The sequence below is a fragment of the Lonchura striata genome, chromosome 13 (assembly GCF_050655825.1).
Source record: "Lonchura striata isolate lonStrDom1 chromosome 13, ASM5065582v1, whole genome shotgun sequence".
Lineage (NCBI taxonomy): Eukaryota > Metazoa > Chordata > Aves > Passeriformes > Estrildidae > Lonchura > Lonchura striata.
The window spans coordinates 13,277,840-13,301,212 of NC_140715.1; the positions used below are offsets into that span (position 1 = coordinate 13,277,840).

The 23,373-nt window shown below is 40.7% G+C and overlaps 1 protein-coding gene across 1 annotated transcript; it reads right to left on the reverse strand.

The window, feature by feature from the left end:
- Window positions 1–528: 528 nt before the first annotated feature.
- Window positions 529–17,920, reverse strand: GFPT2 (glutamine--fructose-6-phosphate transaminase 2). Its single transcript, XM_021552154.4, has 19 exons — window positions 17,867–17,920; window positions 13,332–13,439; window positions 12,629–12,727; window positions 11,808–11,933; window positions 11,179–11,237; window positions 10,544–10,678; window positions 9,071–9,132; window positions 7,789–7,868; window positions 7,393–7,510; window positions 6,617–6,780; window positions 6,001–6,096; window positions 5,805–5,902; window positions 5,343–5,463; window positions 5,016–5,173; window positions 4,764–4,878; window positions 4,016–4,143; window positions 3,209–3,376; window positions 2,617–2,778; window positions 529–2,016 (listed from the first exon to the last, which is right to left on the reverse strand). Exons 1-19 carry the CDS (start codon window positions 17,871–17,873, stop codon window positions 1,972–1,974), a joined length of 2,049 nt encoding a protein of 682 aa, XP_021407829.1. The 5' UTR covers window positions 17,874–17,920; the 3' UTR covers window positions 529–1,971.
- Window positions 17,921–23,373: the final 5,453 nt, after the last annotated feature.

Here is a 23,373-nt window from a genome sequence, read left to right on the forward strand (position 1 = left end):
ACAGCAGTGCTGTGGCGCCCATCCTGCTGCCGGCTCCTCACTGCTCCGGCAGGCCGGCAGAAGCCGTGGCTGAGGCGAACCCTGCCCTGCACAAGCACCCCAGAGTGGCAGCGGTGGCATGGCCCGGTGGCAGCGGTGACATTCCCGGTGGCACCTGGCACCCCGGCACAGCGCACCACAGCAGGCCCGACCCCGGGGCTGCCATAGCCCTGCAGCACAGCCTCCCCTCAGCTTTTCCCGAGCGATGGCTCCGGAGGGAAGGGATTCATTCCCTCCCGGAGCTATTTTCAACCCCACGCAAAAATCAGAAGCCTTCTCTCCATTACGTACCCCCCGCCCCGACACGAGGAGTGCTTGTTTTTAAAACAGGTGCTGCCTAAAAATAAACTCAATTTGCCACCTCTCCTAGGACTGATGAGCGCTTTCATTTCTGTGATTTCTGTTCCCACAGATGATTTTAGAAAAATGTACCTGTAATTTTTTAAATAAATCAATTTAATGTCACAAATAGACCAGATGACCTCAATATGCTTTTATAGTTCCACTTTTTAATATGAAGAGAATATTACTTCTAGATCAAGAGTAAAACAGGCCTTTTCATGACTTACCAAAACATGTTAGATACAGAGTTACATATTCTTGGCATTTAGGTCACGTTAGTAGTATATTTTTTGTTATGATTTTGGTTTTATTATTGTTATTAAAAGTACTAGGGAAAGTATATCCTATTATAATAAGCTAGTGTAACACTTTCAAGCTCTTAAGTAAACATTCAAACACTTTTTCCATTTAGAACCAAACCTGCAGAGGAATATCATAAACTTTACTGTTAAACTAACTTTACTTTTTAGTTAATAAAATGCAGAAAAATTAAATACTATGCCTTCTGGCCATTTAGAAATAAAAACTAAACAAATGAGCAGAGAACTTCTTGTGTGTATCTGCCTTTTTTTTTTTTTTTTTGCAGGTTTATAGGTTCTTCACTACTGCAAGTTGGTTCACAACTATCAGTGTGTTTTTGCAAATCTATATGCTACTAAAATAGGACTTTCTTCAGACTTGAGATAAAAGTCATCAAGTTTTAAAAAAAAACCAAAAATGAAATAAATAAAAACCCAAACACACATACACACACAAAGAAACAAACCACAAAGTAAGAAGAATTATATAATCTTTTAATTGCATTGTCATTTCATTGTACCCTCTTCAAACAAAAATATCACTTGAGAGACATCCAGTTCCCTTATTCTGTTGCAGTATACATGTTATGCAAATAAAAGCTAGGGTGGCATACAAAACAAATGTCGTTCTGACTTTTCAGAACAGTTAAAAGAAGCAGAAATTGAAAACATAGCTGGGAATTTACAGCCACAGAAGAACTTTGCAAATGACTTTTTAAATATGAAACACAGATTCAATGGGGGAAGGGAAGCTGGGAAAGAAGAGGGGACAACAAATTTCCAGTTTGAGGCTGAAGGAGGAAAATCCCTAATAACTGTACAGAAGTATCAACACGCTCAGTGTTTACATTCTGAGCATTACCAATGTTACAGATAAGCAATGTACTAAAAAAATAACTTAAAAAAGCTATACAAATTGTACTTATAAATACTATATCTTTGAAACTAGTTATGTAGTGTGGGCTAAAAAAATGTTCACAGTTACTCTGGAGAGAGCTGTATATATATATATATATTGCACAGTAAAAAAGTTCATTCAGTATACCATGTGTAAACAACTTTTATCTTCTTTGGTAATTTCAGGACTTAGAGGAGTATTTGGTGGGAGCAAAAGCACTTGGGTACAAGGCACATCAAAAGCTTTTAAAGCTGCAAGATAAATCCTTCTGACACTTTCCAGTTAGCACTATCATTCTCTTTAGAAAAAACATTTACCTATCAATTCAGAACAACACATTCTACAAGTATAACTCAGAGGTCTGGTGACAAAGACATCAGCTGTTCTTGGCTGTCACTCTACAGTAACAGATTTGGCCAAATTTCTTGGAAAGTCCACCTGGAATGAAGAGACAGTCTTTCAGTATGACAGAGTAATACTGGCATTCTGCATTTGAAAGTTCCTTCAGTGTGATTTTTCTGACTTCCTAATGAGTTCTGTTTGATTCTATACACATTAACACACACAGCAGGCTATTGATCTGCAGGTAATGACTTGCAGCTGAATTCATCTGTGCTTCCAAAACCCTCCTAACAAAAACATATTCGTTTTGCATAGGATACCTTTCCAAAGCAGTCATCATTGTCAAACTGACACATCAACAAACCAAGGTGTACAAAGCACTGACCTATTTTAAGTTAAAGTACAATATCGCATTTCAAGATTAGGTTCCCTGGAAAAGTCCCATTTGCACTCTTAACTAACCAAACAGCTAAAGAGCTTTGCAATTTTTTAGAAGGATACTAATTGAAAAAGACAAAATGGAAGAATTGGCACTGAAATGTCACCTCTATAAGCACACTCACTATGAGATTCACTAGCTGTTTTCATAGCTAGTAAATCTTAAGATATGCCATATAACTGTGTCTGTCAATTTATACTGGTAGAAGGAAATTCAAAACTGCACTAAAACAAGTGTTAAATATAGAAAACACTTACATCATATCCTCTGAGAACAGCCAGGTGAAATGAAAGTAACTGTAGAGGAATGACACTCAACACTCCTTGAAGGCAGTCAACTGTATGAGGCAGCTCAATAGTTTTGTAGGCAAATTTTGAGCTTTCAGTATCTTCTTTAGAACACAGAATGATTGGGCGACCCTGAAAATAAATTTTTGCATTGTTAAGTGAAGAGCTAGCCTAGAATTGCTTTGAAATATTGTTCACAGCATGCCTGTATGTGTTTGAAGACATTCAAGTAGCTAACAAAGGCAATGCCAGTCTTGCATAATGACTCTTGACTTTCCCTATATTGTAAGATTTGAATGTTTTCACCCTGTAGAGATTTAACATTATTCCATTTGCTTCAAAACAAAAAAACCCCAAAACAAACAAGCCATCTGAAAGCAGTTTTCACTGCTGATATTAACCTGTAATAAAAACCTTCAATGCAGATGTAGCATCTTATTTATAACTTAATAATTAACAATAATCAGCAGTACATCCCTTTCCAGGTGCACAGTCAGCAGCAGTGCAGTGGGCACAATCTCTTTTCCTATGACACAGGAGAAGTTAATTAGTTGAACACTACCTGCCGAGCAGTGATCTGTTGCAGAGCATTCTGGCACTTGGTGAAACAAGGATCCTTCATGATCACCATGATAACAGGCATTTGTTTATCTATTAGGGCCAAAGGCCCATGTTTCAGCTCACCAGCCAAGATACCTTCTGAGTGCATATAGGTGATTTCTTTTATTTTCTAGGAAAAAAAAAAAAAGCCTCAAATTATTACTAAATCAGCTGAGAAACAAGAGCCACAAAAATCAAAACACCCAGACTGTACCGCTGCCACTTAAATTCATGTACCCAGCATCAAGCATTAGTGAAAGCACACGGGTGGCTGCTGGGGTTTGTAGCAGGCTGTGGCCAGCAGCAGAGCTCGCCCATGCACATGGAGTAACCAACAAGGAATTTTAGGAACCAAACACCCAGCACAACCTTGGCTACTGCAGTCTATCTTTAACACACCAAACTCCTCTGAGTGATGGGTATGTGTCCATTTTACCAGTGTTCATAACATAATTAATGAGTTTCATGCATGAGCATCTCTTCTCAACATCAGCACACTGTTTCTGATGTTTTCAAATGGGTCAGCAACTTAAATTGCTAGTTTCCTGATTTTAAATAGACTAATTAAACACCGTGTTTATTATGTGAAAGAAACAAGAAAGTGGTATCACATCCAGGTTCACCTTATGTGTATGTTTAAATACTTCTAGTTATAAATAGTTTTATTGCAGTAGAATTAAATTGTAATGAAATAATAGAAATAACCTATTTTGCAGAATCCACAAAATATTATTTTAAATAATATCAAAGAATATTGAGAAGTTCCTACCAAAGCTCCTTCCAGACATGTGGCGTAATTATACCCACGGCCCATAACCAGCAATGATCTCTGTTTGTACAGTTCAAGAGCCAAATCATGTATCTTCTCATCCAAGGACAAGACTTCTTTAATCATTTCTATTGAGGTACAGAAAAACAAAAATTGATTTTTTTAACTGGAAAAAATAGTTCATTTGTACTGAATGAACAGAATGTACAGAATGTTCTAATTATCGAATAGGACAAATACACTTAATGTAATTCAACCATTAACTTAGCAACTTTGACTGCAGTTTAAGGATATTTTCTCCAGCCTTACTTACAGTAATAAATTTAAAACAACTATTGGTTTAAACAGTGTTCATAAATCACATTTGAATTTCTAAAGGAAGTTGTTAAATTTCCATTTGAAAATCACCTTGAATTAGTTTCATTTTATCTGTCCTGATTTAAAATGGGAGGTTTTAAAAATTTCAAACCATGAATGTAGGAGATCAAGTAATATTTCTCATACAAAACTACCTTATTTTAATTAGAAAACCCACCCCATGAAATTTCCAATCTTCCTGCCAAGTTTCTTGGAAAGGCACTTTTAAAATTGGCAAACAGTGGAGAAATGAACAGTCCATTTTTCTCATATTGTCTGCCTTTCAGGATGAGGGGGAGGGTGAAACTTAAATGAAAAAGAAATATCCCTGAGTAGTATTTTACACTGCAAACATCCCCTATGCCTCCTCAAACCCAAAATATCAATATACCTGGCAATGATTTTAGTCCACTTATGATTTCCTGTCTCCTTTTCTGCAAGGAAATTCTGTCCTCAGACATCATTAGGCCGAACATTACAAGAGACACAAATTGGCTGGTATAGGCCTGCAGACAAAACAAAACCATTTAGCAGCTAATTCTGCAGAGAGTGAATATGATTTCAGGTTGAAGTGCTGCAATTAAAATTTGAGTTGTATTCCACAGGGCTGAAGGGTGAAAGCCAAACACTGAACAGCAGTTACCTTTGTGCTTGCCACACCAATCTCAGGCCCTGCATTGATGTGCACACCACAGTCAGTCTCCCTGGATATTGAACTTCCAACTGTGTTTGTGATGCCGACTGTCAGAGCACGGCGTTCTTTACAATACCTCAAGGCCATGAGTGTATCTGCAGTTTCACCTGGAAAACATTCACACCTACACTTCAGGTTGGCAGAGATAGTAATGATTCCTGAAAAGCATCAAAGCCTACACAAGTGTGTTCTAGATAACTGTACCCAAGCTTACATGATGCAAAGTGCAATGGAGAGCAATCTTAGAGTGCTCACTCAACAGCAAATGCAGCTCACCTGACTGGCTTATAAAAAAGCACACATCATCCCTGAATACAGGTGTGTTTCTATCCAGGAAGTCACTGGCAAGTTCCACCATCACTGGTAATTCAGTTAATTCTTCCAGGACTTGTCGAGTCTGTATTCAAGCAGAACACAATATTTGTTAATATTGCCACCCACTAACATTTGGACATTTTACAGGTCAGAGAAAATCTAAATGAATTCTTATTAGAAAAGCTGGTAAGTACAGCTCACCAGAGCTTTAAAACCAAGGTGGAAAAAGTTAATTTCTAGCATGGTAATTAGTGGCATTGGAGCATTTATAAAGAATGTGGCAATAAGTAAAGCTAAATAAAAGGGTGAGACCCCTCAATGAAAGACAAAGTCTGAGATAGAAGAAAAAGCAGATGAAAAGCTGTTGTCTGAAAGCCCAGCAATTAAGTTATAAATGCATTTCGACCAAGGCTGGGAACATACAGCCACTGCAGCGTGGTAACTGGTCCCACAGCCAATAATGATCAGTCTTCGGCATCTTCTGATTTCTTTCAGATGATCCTTCAGTCCCCCCAGCAGAACTGCAAACAAATAAATATACAACGGCGGTTTTGATTTTCTAGATAGCATATTTACAAATTTCAAACTTAGTGAAGTTTGAAAGGCTGTTCTCCTTTACCTGTGCTGCTCTCAAAATTCACCCTGCCTCTCATTGTGTTGACAACTGATTCTGGTTGTTCAAAGATTTCCTTTTGCATGAAGGCACTGAAGTTACCTGTATAAAAACATGACATGACAATACTTAGGTTTGTTACTTTACATCTATTCCAGTTACCAAGAGACCTTTTAAGACTAACTTGACTGTGTTAGCCTAAATAAAAGCTTAGAATAAGCAAGAAGAAAAGAAGGATGGATAGGTCACTTTATCTGGTAGGTTCCATTTCCCAGTACTGACAAGGTAAATAAATTCCTTCATAAGGAAACATCTGTGCTCCCCTTCAATTCTTAATTTATAGTCAAACTTTGCCAACAACTACAACATGTTAACATTAGTTACATTTTCACTAGATACTGCAATGAATAGAAGTATCTATGACTTTTCCAAGGCTAAAATGGATAGGGTCCCAGGCTGCCCATTCTCTCTTGGTCTCAAAACTTGGAATTGTCAGCTCCCAGTACAAACGGTTTGCATATAAGGTAATTGTCACAACAAATTAACAGTTTTCTGCTTCATCTACTACACAAACAGTAACTATCCATTTTGATGATACTCATTTACAGATGTTTCAACCCACCCTTCATGATTTGCTGCAATTCCATCTGCAAGGTCTGGATGGCCCGGGAAGGATCATCACTAGCTGAACGCTCCAGACGGTGAATCGAGAGCTTCCCATCAGTTACAGCTGCAATGTCATCATCTTCTAAGAAAATCACTCTGTTGGTGTGCTCAATTATAGCACTACAGAGAAAAAAACAGAAGCAAGACAAACCTGACACATCAGAGTTGGTAATAACAAAGCAATTAAATACGCTACGAGCACTTCCAGCCCTGCCTCTCTTCCTTTTGGGCAGAACTGCAGCCAGAGCCATCCTAAAGGCAATGGCTCCATCTGCTGCTCTTCCTGCACCCTGACAGCAACCCACAGCAGGAGGCTCAGCAACCACTGCATCCATTCCTGCTGGTCTGAAGATGCTTCCCAGTGGCCTTGATGGATCCTGCTAAGGTTCCACTCTTTTTCCCAAGATAAATGTGTGCCTGATGTCCAGGTTCCTGCCCAGCTTGGAACTACACCTCTATTTTCCTCCTCCAGTATCTGTATTGAAAATATCACAACCCCGACTAACCTATAGTCTGCCCAAATGCTCAGCTGATGAGTGCCCATTTGTACCCAAATTACTTTTTTACACTGGATGTATTTCACATAGAGGTCAGCAGCTGGCAGATATTGCACTTGTGAAGGTCAAGGCAGCTTAAATTTCCAGAACTATCTCACTTATTAAAAAAACAAAAAAAAAAACCCCAAAAAACCAAAAACCAGTATTTTCAGCAAAATTGAAGTACTTTTACTACCTTGCATCTGAAGCAAAGAAGAATTCTACTGCCTTATCCCCAACAGCATGAAGGCAGGTTGAGCTGTCCAGTCTTTTCATTTGGGAGTTGCAGATGTTCTTCACGTTCTCAATGTTGCCTATTAAAGAAATGAGACATTTTAAATGCAAACCCATTCTGTTCAGTTAAGATTACAGACTACACAGCTTTAGGGTACCACAGTTACAGAAATAGGTTGGGGCATGGGACTTTCACACGAACTACACATTCAGTGTATAAAAATTTCCCCAGCCAAGAAGCTATTTGGGGCATCAGCTGGTAGCTTTATGGTACAAAAACCAATTAACCTAATTTCTAGTCATAAAGTGATGGTAATTTTAGTTCTTAAAAATAATGTATTTTGATTTATCAACTTACATGTTCTATACAAAACTGGAATCTGTTCAGTTGAGAGCTTGTACTTGCTCCTAACCCCAATGAGCAAAGGACTCCCTCTCCTAGAGAAAGGAAAACACTCAAGTTTGTAAAGAGAAATGTGCATGCAAAGAAGTTACCAGACATTGGTGAAACTGAAAAGACAATATCCCATCTAGCTTCCTAAATAGGAACAGCCTCCTTCAACCATGATCCTAAGGCCATTATATGGCAGGAGTTCTATTAAATTTGTTCTTCTGTAAAATTCACCAAATATTATTAAATAAGTAATTACTACATGCCTTGGTGATTCTTTACCTGTAAACTATATCCAGGCAGAGGAAAATGTATATGAACCAGCTGTTTTCTTTCTAGTAATCAGAAAACATCTTAGTACAGAGACCAATTTGAACCAAAGCTTACTTTGCCTCTAAAGTGAGACAACAGTAAGCTCCCGTACTCTTTAGAATTGAAGTACTGTTACACTCTTTAGCCTTTCAAAGTCAGAAACATCAACCATCCCTACTGTACCTCTGAAACTGTAGAATATTAAGACAATTTTTAAATTAAATGGGTTACATGTCACTGAAGACCTTATTAAAAAAAATCATCACAGAAATAAAAGAACAAGTCACACTCAGATTACAAGATTAGCTTCTCTTAAATCCCTCAGCCCTAAAAACCCAAATCTGAACCACATATAGAATAGTTCATTTCAGAAGATGTTCTCCAGTTGGAGTGATGGTACAGCTGGCTTTTTCAAAATTTTAATATAGTCTTATTTTAGACCACCGAAGCAATGGGCTTTTGGGTTGTAATATAAAACAGTCTTTATTCCCATCACTTGCTATTTTAATCACTTGCTATGTCAGTTGCTATTTTAATATCTTTACATTTCCTGAAAGTTGTTTTCAAGTCATAAATAAAAGTAGAACTTAACACAGAAAGACACCATAAATGCTATGACAGCTATAGAACACTATTTGTATAACCTGTTACTGTGATGGTCTTTCAGCCAACATTAGTGTACTTATCTCAATCTTTACTCAATGGGAGCTAAAACTGAACCATATCCCTTTCCTCGCCCCTTTTTGATATACAAAAAGTGTTAGCATGCTCTTAATACAAATTTAGAAACACAAGATACACTGAGGCTCTTTATTGATGCACTGATTTTGGTTAATTAAGCACTTTAAGCATCAATATTTTAGTATCTTTAAGAGGCTGGCTTTTTTTTTAACCTAATAAAAAGCATGCATTATGTATAAAATGGACTTTTACTAACCTGGTAGCAACAGCTTCACCTGGGTAATGGATGCTCTTGAAAACCAGTGCAAAAGCACCTTCCTGGAAACCATTAATACAAAGGAGAAAAAAAAAAGATCCTAAACAACTTATCTCAAATAGTTGCATCTCATTAAACTGGGGCCCCTCTCTGAAGGGGCACTAAGGAGCTGCTATCAGGAGTCTCTTCCTGGAGGGCTGACTGCACCTTTAAAGGAATTGGCCATGGAGCAGAGCAAGCTGACATGCACACCAAAGGTGCAATGGCTAAAAAACCAGGAAGTGAGCACTTAGCCTCTCTTTATAAATAAAAACAATAAACTTGAATCCAAATGCTATAAAACTGTCAGAGATGGTACTCATAATCAACATGAAGATTGTTAGACATTTACTTTCTGTAAGACGGTCAATCAGAATTTTGCTTGTAGTGCATTACCATGCAGTTTCAACTAAAAACCTGGAGTTACTGTTTCTAGTTCAAGCAGCAAGTTCTCATTATGTATTAAAAAAAAAAAAAACATTAAAAATCCACCAGGAAAAAAAAAAAAACAAACAAAAAAAACCCCCAAAAAAACCCCAACCAAACAAACAAAAGACCAGAAACAGCTAGCAAACTCCTGGAGGAGGATTCCCAAAGCAGGAACCAAGGCCCCCCACCCTGCCAGCAGGACAGAGATGGTGACATTCCCTCCTCCCCAGGGCTCCACTCAGAGCTCTCCCCTGTTCTGGGGTCAGGTGAAGCCTCCCTTCCCCTCAGCTCTGGGGCTGCTCCTTGACCCACACAGGCCTTGCCTTGGTGTGGATTCCAGCCTCCTCCACGGAATCCTACAGAGCTGCTTTAAAGAGGAGACGGGAGGTGAAAAGAGAGTCAGAAACTGCAGGAAGGGGAGGGAAAACATCTGCCCGGAGACTGGGGGAGGAAACAAAGCCAGCTTTCTCCAAGTTTGCAATGCATCTATCAAAGTTTTTAAGCATTCACATACTGAGTAACAGTAGATTCCCACTTCACAGTTTGGAAACCCGTCCAGCTCGTTAGATCTATTTCCAAATAGGAAAGCCAAGGCATTGGCCAAACTTGAATCACAGCAGTGTTTCAACACGATCAGAATAACCTTTAGGAACACTCTGCCATTTATGAGAGATTTGAAGCCCCAGAGGCTCTTATTACTTTTTAAAATTAAACAGCTTCATTAAAAAGCTGTGTTAACTTCTTGCTAAAAACAAGACAAAAAACTCAACAAACAAAACCTGCTGCTACTGCAATTTAAAGACTTAACAGTGAAAAGCCTTTGAAGTCTCCAAAATTTTAATCTCATTTCTTGGTCTATTAAGCATTATTTAGAAGCCTAAAAGTGTTATTTTCATCACCTTCTAAGAACTCCTGCAGAGGATATAAATGCTAAGGCAGAATGCTAAGGAACCCCACAGGTAGCTTATACTGTTGTACAGGGGAAAAAAGTAATTTCCCACTTACCAACTGTTGAATAACTCTCTCTACCAAGGCTGAAAAACTGGTGTCTTCGCTCTCTCTATTGTCATACATGTATTTGATCAATTTGGGGATTGTTTCTGTATCTGTTTCAGATTCAAATTCATATCCTTTGCTCTCCTGAAATATCATATAGAAGAGTAAAAATTGTGTCCAACCTCAGACAACAAACACTGAAGAGCCTCTCAGCTGCCTCCCACCAGAAACTTCAGTCAGAGCTACATTGGACCAGTGGATATAAAATCACTATAGATAAAATATAAGGACTTATCATGTCACAGATACTCTTTGGGAAATGCTGGAATAAAACCCATAGTAAGACATATTTGGCATCTGTGAAGCAGAAAGAGACAGGAGGGAGCCCACTCCACACACCCTCTCAGAGAATCTCAGCACAAACTGCTATTCTGCTCATAAATAGTTTGCATTTAGGATTACAAGGACATATTGCACTTCATCAGCTCCTGAGTATCGTTATTAGGCAGACCCTTTCACACAGCTTTTTTATAGATGACATCAAGAAACTTGAATTCATGTTCCACCGAAGTCATGAATGACCTGATGGTAGTCTGGGGGAGTATTCACTTTCTAGTTTTAGAATTGAGTTCCCACAGACTCACCAGAAATTTTCTCAGGTCCTTATAGTTTGTGATGATTCCATTATGGATGACAACAAACTCTAAGAGAAAAAAAAAAATATATATATTCATGAGCAACAAAAAATTACGATATTTAATTCAGAACACAAAATTACAAGGGAAAAAAGCTTAGAAGTACACTTGAAACCACCTGTTATAGCTTTCAGACCTGCAGTGTACAACAACACGGGCAACTGCAAGCAGAATCTTACAAATTCTGAAAGTATACAAAGGCAGTTCCAAATTATTGAGAGGGTTCTAAACTACACCTAGTAGAGCACCAAGCCATCTCAAGTAAAGAATGATAATAAATCTCCCTTTTCTGGACCAGGCAATATTGACACATTCATATTTTCAGTCTTACCTTTCAAAAAAAGAGTGTTCTACTTCGATTAGCTTGCAATTTTCAGAGAACAGATCTCATTAATTTTTAGTGTTACTTTAGCCTGAAAAGAGGCTATTTCGTTTTAAAAGTGTCTGAGCTAAATAGAATAACAACAGCTTAGCCCTACTATAAAAAATAGATACCATAACAATATTAAGAACATATGTGCTCAGTGGATTGAATCATTTCAGATTTGTGTGGTTCAAGTGCTGCAGAGATTACGTACCATTCCTTTTATCTGATCTCTGAGGGTGACTGTTTATTGCACTTGGTACTCCGTGGGTCGCCCAGCGAGTATGAGCAATTCCAAAATGGGTTTCAAAATCTGTTTTTGAATCCAGGTCATCTTGTTCTATATAGGAGAAATTCAGTTTACTGAGTAATTAATATTGCCTCTCTCCCTCTCTCTCTCTCTCACATACACACTATTAGTAAAACACAAAGACAATTCCTACAGGCAAAAAATTTAAAAGATATCTTCTGTTTGGCTTTTTTTTTAACCATTTGCTTTCTTTACATGACACTTCAGAAAGTTCAGCTACTGTGATTAAAACCTTGTTTGCCAAGACATGAGCATTTTTAGCCAATACTAACAGACAGGCTAACAGACCCCATTACTACAAATTATAATGTAAACGTATTAAAACACAACTTCAGCCTTTCACAGATGGAAGCACTGCATAAAGCAGATTGTGATGACAGCCAGCTGCTTAAATGGTCATAAATTCTGTCAGAGTGCATGTTTCAGCATTTCAGCCATGCAGCACAGAAATCACATGAGTAAAGAGCCAAACAACCCAGGTCTTGAACAAAGGAGCAACCAAAAAAAGGGAGAATAGACTGAAATTCCCCACTGCTAGATCTGAAGATCAGCTTGCTTTTTCAGTGCAGATTTTAGGGGCACAAAAAATTTAGCTGCTTGGATTTCCCATTGATGTTATTGCTAATGCAAAATCATAATTGCAATTTTATGGTCTGACTTTCTGCTGAAATGCAGATGGTATCTGACTGGGAGGCCAAAGTAAAGGGGTCATTTTTAACACTTACTGTACAACTCTTCTTCCAGGGCCTTTACTTTTCCTCTTTTCTTAACCAGTTTGATGAATCTTTCTTTATCTTCATTATTATTTCCATCAATTGCCACTCCTACAGCACAGGACACAGTCATAAGTGTTATTTAAAGCATGAAATACGTTAGAATGAGGAAAATGCTGAGAAAATACACACACCGCTGAAATTAGTATTGTTAAATTACCCTTTGAATTTTAAATTTGAACTCTGTTGCTAAAGCTGTGCATGTTCAAATGAAACCATATCAAGTCTATATCCATTGCACAGATTAAAACATACATGAGCCATCTCAAATTGTATTTAACAACAGACATATTTTGCCTGATGAAATGATCCAACTCAAAATTAAGACAAGTTTAATCTTCCCCATCCTTCACTGTGATTCACATACTCAAAAAAGGCTGATACAAACTACACGGCCCTGTATAGAGATCTTTTTCCACACCCTGTTTGTTTTGCTTACAGGTACTAACCTCAACCATATATTTACAGAGCTAAACACCCAATTTTAAGTCCTGAGGAAAGCTGTAGCACTCCAAGAATTGGCCTAATTAGTTCTGATCTGTTAATCTGTAGAATAAAGAAAGAAAAATCCAAGAGGCCAGACACTGAAAGTACCCAGAAGTCATGGAACGAGCTAGTGGTTGCTAAAATTAATTTGTTGAGTTGGTTAACATACCTGCAGAGTCATATCCTCTGTATTCCAGTCTCTGTAATCCTTTTATCAGGGTTTCATATATTTCCTTCCTAGTTCGAGGCACTCTGTAGTTTAGATAAGCAAAAATTCCTGTTTAAAGAGAAAGGGGGAAGGAGGGGGGAAAAGAAGCAAAGAGGTTATTTTAAAAATTTGCATCACTTCAGACTCAATTTGAAAGTCTTTAAAACTAGTGTCAGGGAGAAGTCCCAAGGGCACCCAATCTCCTGGTTTAGTACACCTCCTTCTAATGCATTTTGAAATGGAAAGAATTCAAGTACAATAAAGGACTCAGAAGCCTAATTTCAACACATAACACAAACTTTACTGGTGAGTTTCATTCTCCTCGTGTTACCCACCAAGAGTTAAACAGTTAGGAGAGGTTAAAAAAACTCTACTTTTCATGAAAACCACAGCTGAAAATGGGAACATTGTGATCTATTACATATCCACGCATTCAAAGAAGGAATATATTCACCAGTACTAACACAAGGAGACTTTTGTAATCCAAGTCGTGGCCTTAAATACCCATGGGTAGGTACGAGGCACAACATCTATTTCTGAAAGGCTCCAGCTTAATCCTGTATGCAGCAGCCACTTCAGCAGAAAGAGAATGGAGAAGCAAACACGAGGAAAGGGCAGAAGTCAATAGGGTAGGACAATAAAAGGAAAGAAACAGGAGGTACAAAACAGGGTCAGCCACAACATGAGCACTCCCCCTGCGCTGCCACGGCACAATCCCAAAGCCAGGCGGGCACTGAGCCCCGTCAGCTCCCCCGGGCACCCTGAACTCACTCCCTGATCCCCCTCCTCTTTAATAGACCAGGCATCGACCAAGAAGAGACTTCTTTTTTTTAGTTTTGGGCTTGGTTCCTCCACCCTATTTTTTTTTTTTAAGAACACAGGCATTTTTTTATTAGAAGGGATGTTGTTTTATCTTTAGAAAAGGTGTAATAAAAGAGTCACCTGCAAAGGAAAACACAGCTATTCCTTTTCCATGCCTATTGCTCTTCCTGCGACTCTGGTATTTATATGGATACGTTAGGCCTTTTCATTAACTCTTGCAAATCTGTATCCCGATAAAACAGAAACAACTAATTTCACTGTTTCAACAGTTTCTTCCAGCAACAAGTCAGGACTGGAGACTACAGTTAGGAAAAAAAAAAATCCAGACTTGAAGAGCTCTACAGATAAGCAGTTCAGACAAGTGTTCTAGATAGAGAAAGCCTTTGTTTGAAATTTAACACCCTCTTCCCCCTCAATTAAGGCTTTTGAACTGTAAATGGCCATAGTGAAGAAGCTGTTATAATGATGCACCAATAAATCTCCCTAATAAATAGTACTGTGAATTTGGTTACTCCACTGGATTATAAGACATTAATACTGTTGATGAGACAAAGAGAGTATTACATTTGCTTCTGAATTTATTTTGGAAAGATTAAAGGGTGAATAATACTTTTCTGCTTCAGAAGTGAGATTTATGAGGAGCTCAGCCTAATTATTTCTAGCGCATCCAACATTAACAGAGACATTAAGACAATAGTTGCATTTAAGGAGCTATTTGAGAATTTGAACTGCGTAATACTGTTCTTCATGGATGCTTCAAAAAATAATGCCTCTGGTTATAAGCAGTCACTTTAGACTGAGAGCCTGTTGATCATTTTTCCAGACAGATATTTGCCGTTCTCTGGCACTAACCATGAACCTCAAAAGCAGCATTCTTCAATATGAATTTCTCAACATCATTCCAAAACATTGCCACACCTCGTTTCAGATCCAGCTCTACTTTCTAGGCCAGATTTCACAATTAATTTAAGCCTCAACATCCTTGTATGTTCCATGTGGCATCTTTCACTACACAGAGCTCCAGGAAGAACCTTCCTCTGGGACCATCCTTACAATGCTACCAGTGTGCTACAATTGTTAAAAAGATCCTTGTTTCCAGGGAATTGGAGCTGCACTTCCACACACGTGCATTAGAAGATGTAGAAGTCACCAGAGGCCATTTAAAATGAAAACAATAGCTGCAGTCTGACTTCAAAGAACATGTTATAAACTTTTCCAGTTAAGGAAAATAAGTCTTAGTCTAAGCACTGAGAGTAACACTTTCTCTAGGAAGTTTCTGTTTCATGATTCCACTTGCGATTTTTTCCCCCTCCTCAGTCATTTTGGCCCCATTTAAAGAACATTACTCAACTCATGTAGAAACTACTTGTGATAAAGACTCCTTGTATCTTAATTCTTTCTGGAAGCACACCAGTATGACTAAATCTCAGTTGAATCATCTTATGATAAGAATTTTGTGATGCTAACAAGTTCCTTTATGATGGCCTCCCCAAGATATTAGATGCCATTTCCAGATCTTGCTTCCTTAAGAAGACTCAAAAACATAAAATCCAGGAAAAGCACCCAAGAAGTGTCTTACTAGGACATTGTCCTCTTGATCTGAATGTTAAATCTAGTTTATATCTTTCCATAATCACAGTTTGCTTAGAAGGATGAACTAGGTCAGTCATGTATGGCTGACCTTTAGAAGCAGGTACTAATAACAGAAAGAGAAGGTTGCTAAAACATTACTAAAACCAGTTTCAATCACATGCAGACACTGAAAGCAAGACACTGAATCCCTTTACATGTATATCAAGAATTTAGAGCTTCATCTTTCAGGATTACAAGCAGAGCATCAAAAGGAAGAAAAGTAAATTGAGTATTTTTTGGTGGGAAAATTCCACAAGAACTCTTGCAATTGCAAGGCTTCACCAAAATCAAGAAGGGGGCAGCCTATACTCGAAGTTTGAGAAAAAATATTTACTTTTTGAAAAATAAAAGGATACCTCTAAGCACATTGTTGATACCAGAAACTTAGCTTTGAAAAAGTCTCAGCTTCATATCCTGATGAAACTAACCTTGATTTAAAAGAGGTCATCAGTTTAAGTGCATCTTGACTGTTTTCTGAATCCTGAATACTTTTGCTTGAATACTTGGCTATACTGTCTTACATGTGAGAATGATGACATCTCGACTTTACTTCCTTACAAGCATGTCTATAGCGGAATTTATGACCTGTGTATTTTCAAAACATAAACCAAGGGCTATAAATCTTCACATGCTACCTGAAGCCAAAGAAAACACAATGGGGTCCATTATCAGCACTTAAACCTGGAAAGATATGAAAAAACGAAAACAACAAAAAAGTAATTTTGAAAGTACTAGTTGCAGTCTCTAGAACTCCTACACTCCCTACAGAGATCAGCATAGCAGGCTGAGGGATATCTTTCATTAAAACAAATGTAACAGAAAAGGATTCTAAATGCTGATGGGAAAAAAACTAGCACTTAACCTTCATGAACTGCTGCTCTTTGACATTTCATACTGAGTCATTTTCTCCACCCCAAACTAGATGTTCTACTGAACTCCTTGAACACTGTTAACACCCTCACTTCCCAATCAATACACAGTCCAGACATGCAAAGGTTTTGATATTACCATTACATGTCTCAGGGCTTGCTGTGAATTCTCCAGGGTGGCTCAGCACTGAGCCAGGTCTATCACCTGGAGGGGTTTTGTTTAGAAGGCACCGAGTTTGTCTCTTTGATAGTGATCTGTCACGTAGGAGCTCAAACAATAGGAGCTGAAACAGCATCACCTCGTGTCCCCATTCAAGTGAAAGAGAATTCTCGAGCTCCTTGCTCTTTCTGAGGTTACAATTAAAAAGGATGTGGAGGCAAGGAAAAGATCCCTAATTCAGAAAGTACAATTTTGGGAGAAGTAATTCAACTCACTTTCAGTCTGCAACCCACAAAAAAGATTTTGTTGATGACGACTAAGAAGTACAAGTGCAAGTTTTTCTGCTTTCATCAGACCTGAGAGGAGATGTCAGGGACAGATTGGCAAAGTTTCACTAAACTTTCCTCCTTAACCAAATACAATCGCGTTAGCAGCTTCTGAGCCCATACTTTGATCCGAAGCATATCCAAACAATTGTGTACACGATGTAGGAATTATGGTTTTTTACTAGAAAAAATGAGGTGAATAAACTCACAACAGCTAAAAATTAAGCTCCTTCACTGCCTTTGTTTGAAAACCACAAACTCTCCCTTATTGCTGCAGCTCGGAAGTGAGTCACGATTAATCAATCCCTAGTCCCGGATCAGGAAAGACAGAGCCCAGCGCATCCCGTGCATCAGCGGCAGCAGGACCAGGAGCAGAGGTGTACCTGGCACCCCGGGCACCCTCGGGGCAGCCGGGCGGTGGGAACGGGACGATTTCCATGCCAAGACCCGGGGACACGCCGCCAGGCACGGGGGGCTCGGGGAGGGAGGAACGGAGCAGCGATCGCCTCTCCTCGGGAGAAGGAGCGGGCGGAGGGGCTTCACCTTCACCTGCCAGGCGCTGCCTGTCCTTCCCACCCCCCAAAAGGATGCCGCGGGGCCAGTCCCGAGCGAACCCGCAGCCGCGACACCGCCGGGCTCGGGGACAAAGCCGCCCTTGTCCCTCGCCGGCCGCGCTCCGGCACTCACCGCACATGGTGGCCGCGCTCGCTCCCTCCGCTCCCGGCGAACGCGGCGGGCGCCGCGCCGGGCCCGCTGCCCGCGGCTCTTATAGCCCCGCTCGTGGGGCCGGGCCGGGCCGGGCCGGGCTGCGCCCGCCCCCTGCCCGCCGGGACACGGCCCGGGGCAGAGCCGGGGAGGGACAGAGCCGGGGAGGGACAGGGCACAGGGAGGGACAGAGCCGGGGGAAGGGATAGAACCCGGGGAAGGACAGAGACCAGGGAGGCACAGAGCACAGGGAGCAGAGCCCGGCGGGACAGAGCCCGGGGAGGGGATACAGCCCAGGGAGGGACAGAGCCCGGGGAAGGGATAGAGACCAGGGAGGGGACAGAGCCCAGGGAAGGGACAAAGCCCGGGGAGGGGACACAGCCCGGGGAGGGGACAGAGCCCAGGGAAGGGACACAGTCCGGGGAGGGGACACAGCCCAGGGAAGGGACAGCCCAGGGAAGGGACACAGCCCGGGGAGGGGACAGAGCCCAGGGAAGGGACAGCCCAGGGAAGGGATACAGCCCGGGGAGGGGACAGAGCCCAGGGAAGGGACACAGCCCGGGGAGGGACACAGCCCGGGGAGGGGACAGAGCCCAGGGAAGGGACAGCCCAGGGAAGGGACACAGCCCGGGGAGGGGACAGAGCCCAGGGAAGGGACAGCCCAGGGAAGGGATACAGCCCGGGGAGGGGACAGAGCCCAGGGAAGGGACACAGCCCGGGGAGGGACACAGCCCGGGGAGGGACAGAGCCCGGGGAGGGACAGAGCCCGGGGAAGGGACAGAGCCCGGGGAGGGACAGAGCCCGGGGAGGGCACACAGCCCGGGGAGGGACAGAGCCCGGGGAGGGACACAGCCCGGGGAGGGACAGAGCCCGGCGGACCCGCGGTGAATCCCCCCGGCCGGCCGTGCCGGGCTCCGCGCACGGGGAGTCACAGAGCCATTAAATTTGGGAAAGCCCTCCCAGGTCACCAAGCGCAGCCTTTGGCCGCTCACACCTGGTCAAACAGAGCGCTAAAAGTCACATCCCATCATTTCTTCAACACCTCCAGGGATGAGGACTCCACCACCTCCGGGCTGTTTCCCCCAGCCCAGCCTGAGTGAAGAGGGACATTCCTAATTGCGGCTCTATGTGTTAAGTAGCATTCTTATTTATATTAAGTTACATACAATAAAGGAAAACTTATTTGCTCCTTGTGAGCATTTTAACTAATGAGTAATGCAGACAGTAGGAAAAAAACACTTTTTTTTTTTTTAACATCACTGCCATACTAATTGCCAAAGATCACGAGTTAGAGCCCCAAATTCCATTCATGCAAGACATTTCATGTTTCCATGTGACATTCCCAGGGAGAAAATTAAACAAAATGAGATTCAACTGCTAGGAAGAACTGCATTAATTAGTGGTTAATGCATCACCTTGATAACTTATCAGTCAACACTTCCCAGATGCATCTGCCTGAGGCCATTTGGCTTTATCACGACTTTTTGGAAGTGCATCAGAGAGTACTAATTTTTTTTTACTGGTGGTTTTGTTTGGCTTGAAGGACACATTTTATGGTACTCAGATAAGATGATCAAACTGTTTCCATCTCAGAACTTCTTAAACTCTAAAAGCAAAAATATCACCTACTGTATTCAACATAATAAGCATCCAGAAATTCTGCCATACTCGGGAAAAGTGCTCTTCCCATGAGACCATTAAAAAACCGAAAACAAATGAGAGCAGTTTTGACAGAGAGTTTGCAAATTGAAGGTTTCAGTTTTCCTGTCATAAGAGACACACAACTGATGAGCAATAAGGAGGTCAAGGGGTGCAACTTCCCACTAAGGTCTGAATGCAAACCTGAAGGAGCACCCAAAGGATCAGGAATTTTTGCCCAGCTGCATCTTTCACTTTTATTTCTGTCTTTACACAAGTGATCAAAAATAGAAGTAGGACACAGTACAGAGTGAAGAGCACTGTAACACTGTTTTAGTGTCAGGTAACAAGGAATTTGCCTGGGCAAATTTCAGTTACCAATAGGCAAAGGTGAGGTGTAATGAAAATCATGGAGCATGTAGCTAGAAAGAGGAGGGATTTATGGTTTTGCTCCCTCTGAGACTAATACAGGTACTAGTTCTCACAGCATTTGATTTTCCCTGAAAAGCAGCCATCAGCATTTTAAGAACAGCTACTTAAAACTGCATTTGCATACTCAAGAGGTCCAGATACATCTCTGAATACCTTGTTCTGTTCCTTGACACCCATGGGGACTGAATTTCCTGGTGAGGAGTTTCAGTAAGTTCCCTTGTCCCAGGGAGTGAAAGGACCAAATTCCTCTCATTAGTAAACAGGGGCAGGAAAAAAGTAGTGAATGTGAAGTGCAAAAGGGAGGAACTGTGATAAATATCAGGAAAAAAAAATAGGAGGAGCAGTTATGCAATGGAACAGCTCCCAGAGGCTGGATTATGGCCCTTTCTCTGGTGACACCACTGGAATAGACCCTGTCCTGTGAGTCACCACTGAGTGACCTGTGTGTGGTGTGAAGGACAAGGGGTGACCAAATGGCAATCCCTTCCAACTCCAGCAACTTCCATGATTATGACTGGGTTATAAAACTCCTTTTAAATTGCCTTTTTGAGCTGCTGTTTGAGTGGCTACATTTTCTGATCACTAGTAGCCTGTCTCTACATTCATAATAGAATGCACAGCAAAAGTTCTTATATTAACACTGAAATCTGTTATTTTAGTTTATATTATATATTACATATATTTAACATACATATATTCAACCTATATTTTACATATAAATATCTATGTAATATATATTTATATATTATATATTTATCAGTTACATATAATTATCTATTATTTATTTAGAGATTTCTTGCTTCAGAATAAGGAATTTGAGAGCCTAAAAGCAGTGATTGTACACTGATCATCATCCCCCACAATTAGGCTTCTGCACTTTTTATGTATAATAAAAAAATAAAAAAATATTTAAAACGTGGACAAATTCTGAACACTCTCATCAACATCACTTTCATCTTAACAAAATGGGACAGTCTTATTCCCTACCAAGGCTCTTAGGAGTATTTGGGCTGACAGCTTGGTCTGGATCTCTATGATTTCTTCCCAGTCTGATGATGAGTGTTGTTAACCAGGAGTCACTCCAGTGAAGCTGAATTTCACCAACAGAAAACATAAAAATGAAGTGCTGACCTTGCTGGCATATGAAGACAGTCGGGCTGAGCTTCAGGACACCCTCTGCATCCATCTCAGCTCCACAGCAAGTTTGGAAAACAATCAGCAATACTTTTGAAGTGGAAACAGCAACACCTTTCTTCTGCTGAGAGTTCAAAAGAGAGGGAAAAAATATTTGCAATGTTGACGATTCAATGGAGGTGTCAACTAGCTGCTCACCTAGGATCTGTGTAGGGCTAAGACATTGGTATTTTCAGTTTAAAAGTATGAAATAGTAATTAACAGCTTTTAATTTGAGAATGGGGAGAGTTAATTGTCATTTATCACTATCAAAAAGTGGACTTTGAAATTATAAAAATTATGTGTGGTAGGAGGAGTTACACATAAATGTGAATCAACATCATACCTATGACTGAGGATTAAGTAACCATGATTTAATTCATTGGTGGCTTTTCAGCTGAGAGTCATAGGGAGCATATGTAATGTAAAACCAACCCAGCTAATTAACTAGATCTTAAATACTTTAAAAAACATTAAGGCACATTTAGTAATAATTCGTCTAAAGCATTGTGCTCTAAAAAGCAAAATGTGGTTTCCTGAGGTTTTGATGTAAATTCCTCATAATAGGAGCTGCAAATAAATTGATGGCAAGTATCAGAGAGAAAAATAAATTCTTGAAAAAGTCTGTAGATTTTTTTCAAGAAAGCCAGCTTTCAGTGCTGGATTAGTTTTCTCAGCATATTGTGTGGTCCTTCAGGTCAAAAGTGAGAAATGCCGACAGACTAAATACTTTCCCTCCCCTGCCCCATTTCTGGGGACCAGATCAAGCTGCTCATTATTTTTCATAAATTTGAGATTCTCTCCGCTTACATTGGGTTGAAGGGAGCAAAGCTAGCTACTTACAATAGTTGCAGGAAGCATCCCCATGTGAGAAGTCGAGAAGCTTAAAATCCAGAGATGAAAAAAGCAGTGCAAGAAGAGAATTCTCTCCAGTGATTCCACAGAACATGGCTTGGCTGAAAGTGTTTGGGCAAGGAACTGGTCAGAGAACCAAAAAGCTGCTACAGCTTCTCCATATGGCCCAAAGAGCTCCTTCACATCCCACACAAACCACAGCATCACCTCTTTGTCCTCCACTGAAGGAAAGCCTCAACCTCCTTCCCCAACTCCTGCGGAGCCCTCCTGGCAGCAGCAATAAGTCTGTTCTCCCCATGTGCAATAATTCTGCTCTCCCCGTGTGCAATAATTGTGCTCTCCCCGTGTGCAATAATTCTGTTCTCCCCGTGTGCAATAATTGTGCTCTCCCCGTGTGCAATAATTCTGTTCTCCCCGTGTGCAATAATTCTGCTCTCCCCGTGTGCAATAATTGTGCTCTCCCCGTGTGCAATAATTCTGTTCTCCCCGTGTGCAATAATTGTGCTCTCCCCCAGCTGCTCTGCCTCACTCAGCACCACGGAGCAGAGCAGGGTGAGGTATAACTCCTGCACTGCTCTGGGGTAATTTTATTTCTAAGCATATGAACCTGGGCTTGCTATTTTGGTAAGAACAATTTCATTCCATTCTTCTCTCATTTTCACAACTTTCGTGCTTCAAGGATTTATACTGGCCCTTGAGAACAACACCTCTGAAGCTACAAAATGGTTTTGCTGCTGGCTGCCCTCTGGGTTGCCCTTTAAAGAGCTCTCTGGCAAGAAGCTTCTGATTTTGCAAATAAATCCCTGTTGTTTTGCAGAACACATATCTGTACTCTCCCCAAAGCCAAGCTGAGTAACAGTCCAATTTTCTCCAGTCTCACCCCTACCATTGTTTCTGTCACCAGTGCCCAGCAAGAAGCTGCTACAGCAGCAGCTGGAATGAGTTGGAGGGAGGAAAGGTGCTGGCAATGGGAGGCACTTCCAGACAGCTCCAGTTATCAGCAGCTCTAGGCTGAAAGAAAACACATCTGAGTATCTAAAAGCAGCCCATATAAGAAGATGCGTCTGGCTTTACCTCACACATTCAAATCTATTTGTTTTATCTATCTCTATCCCCAAATCCTAATCTGTCCCTATCACTTCCTTCTAGCTGAGATAGGCCTCAAAGGACTGACTACATACTGGGAACTTAAACACCATCTCTTCTCCCTTTTCTCCCATTTTTGATTAAAATAAATAAATGAGGGGAGCCAGATTAAGCTACAACAGTAATTTTTTAGGACTGATGTATTTAACACTGCAGCTCCAGTGCTACTCTTTATTTTAGAGGAGGGTGAAAATATAGTACCTTAAGCCCAAACACAGGTAATCAGACATTCCCCAGCTTTAATA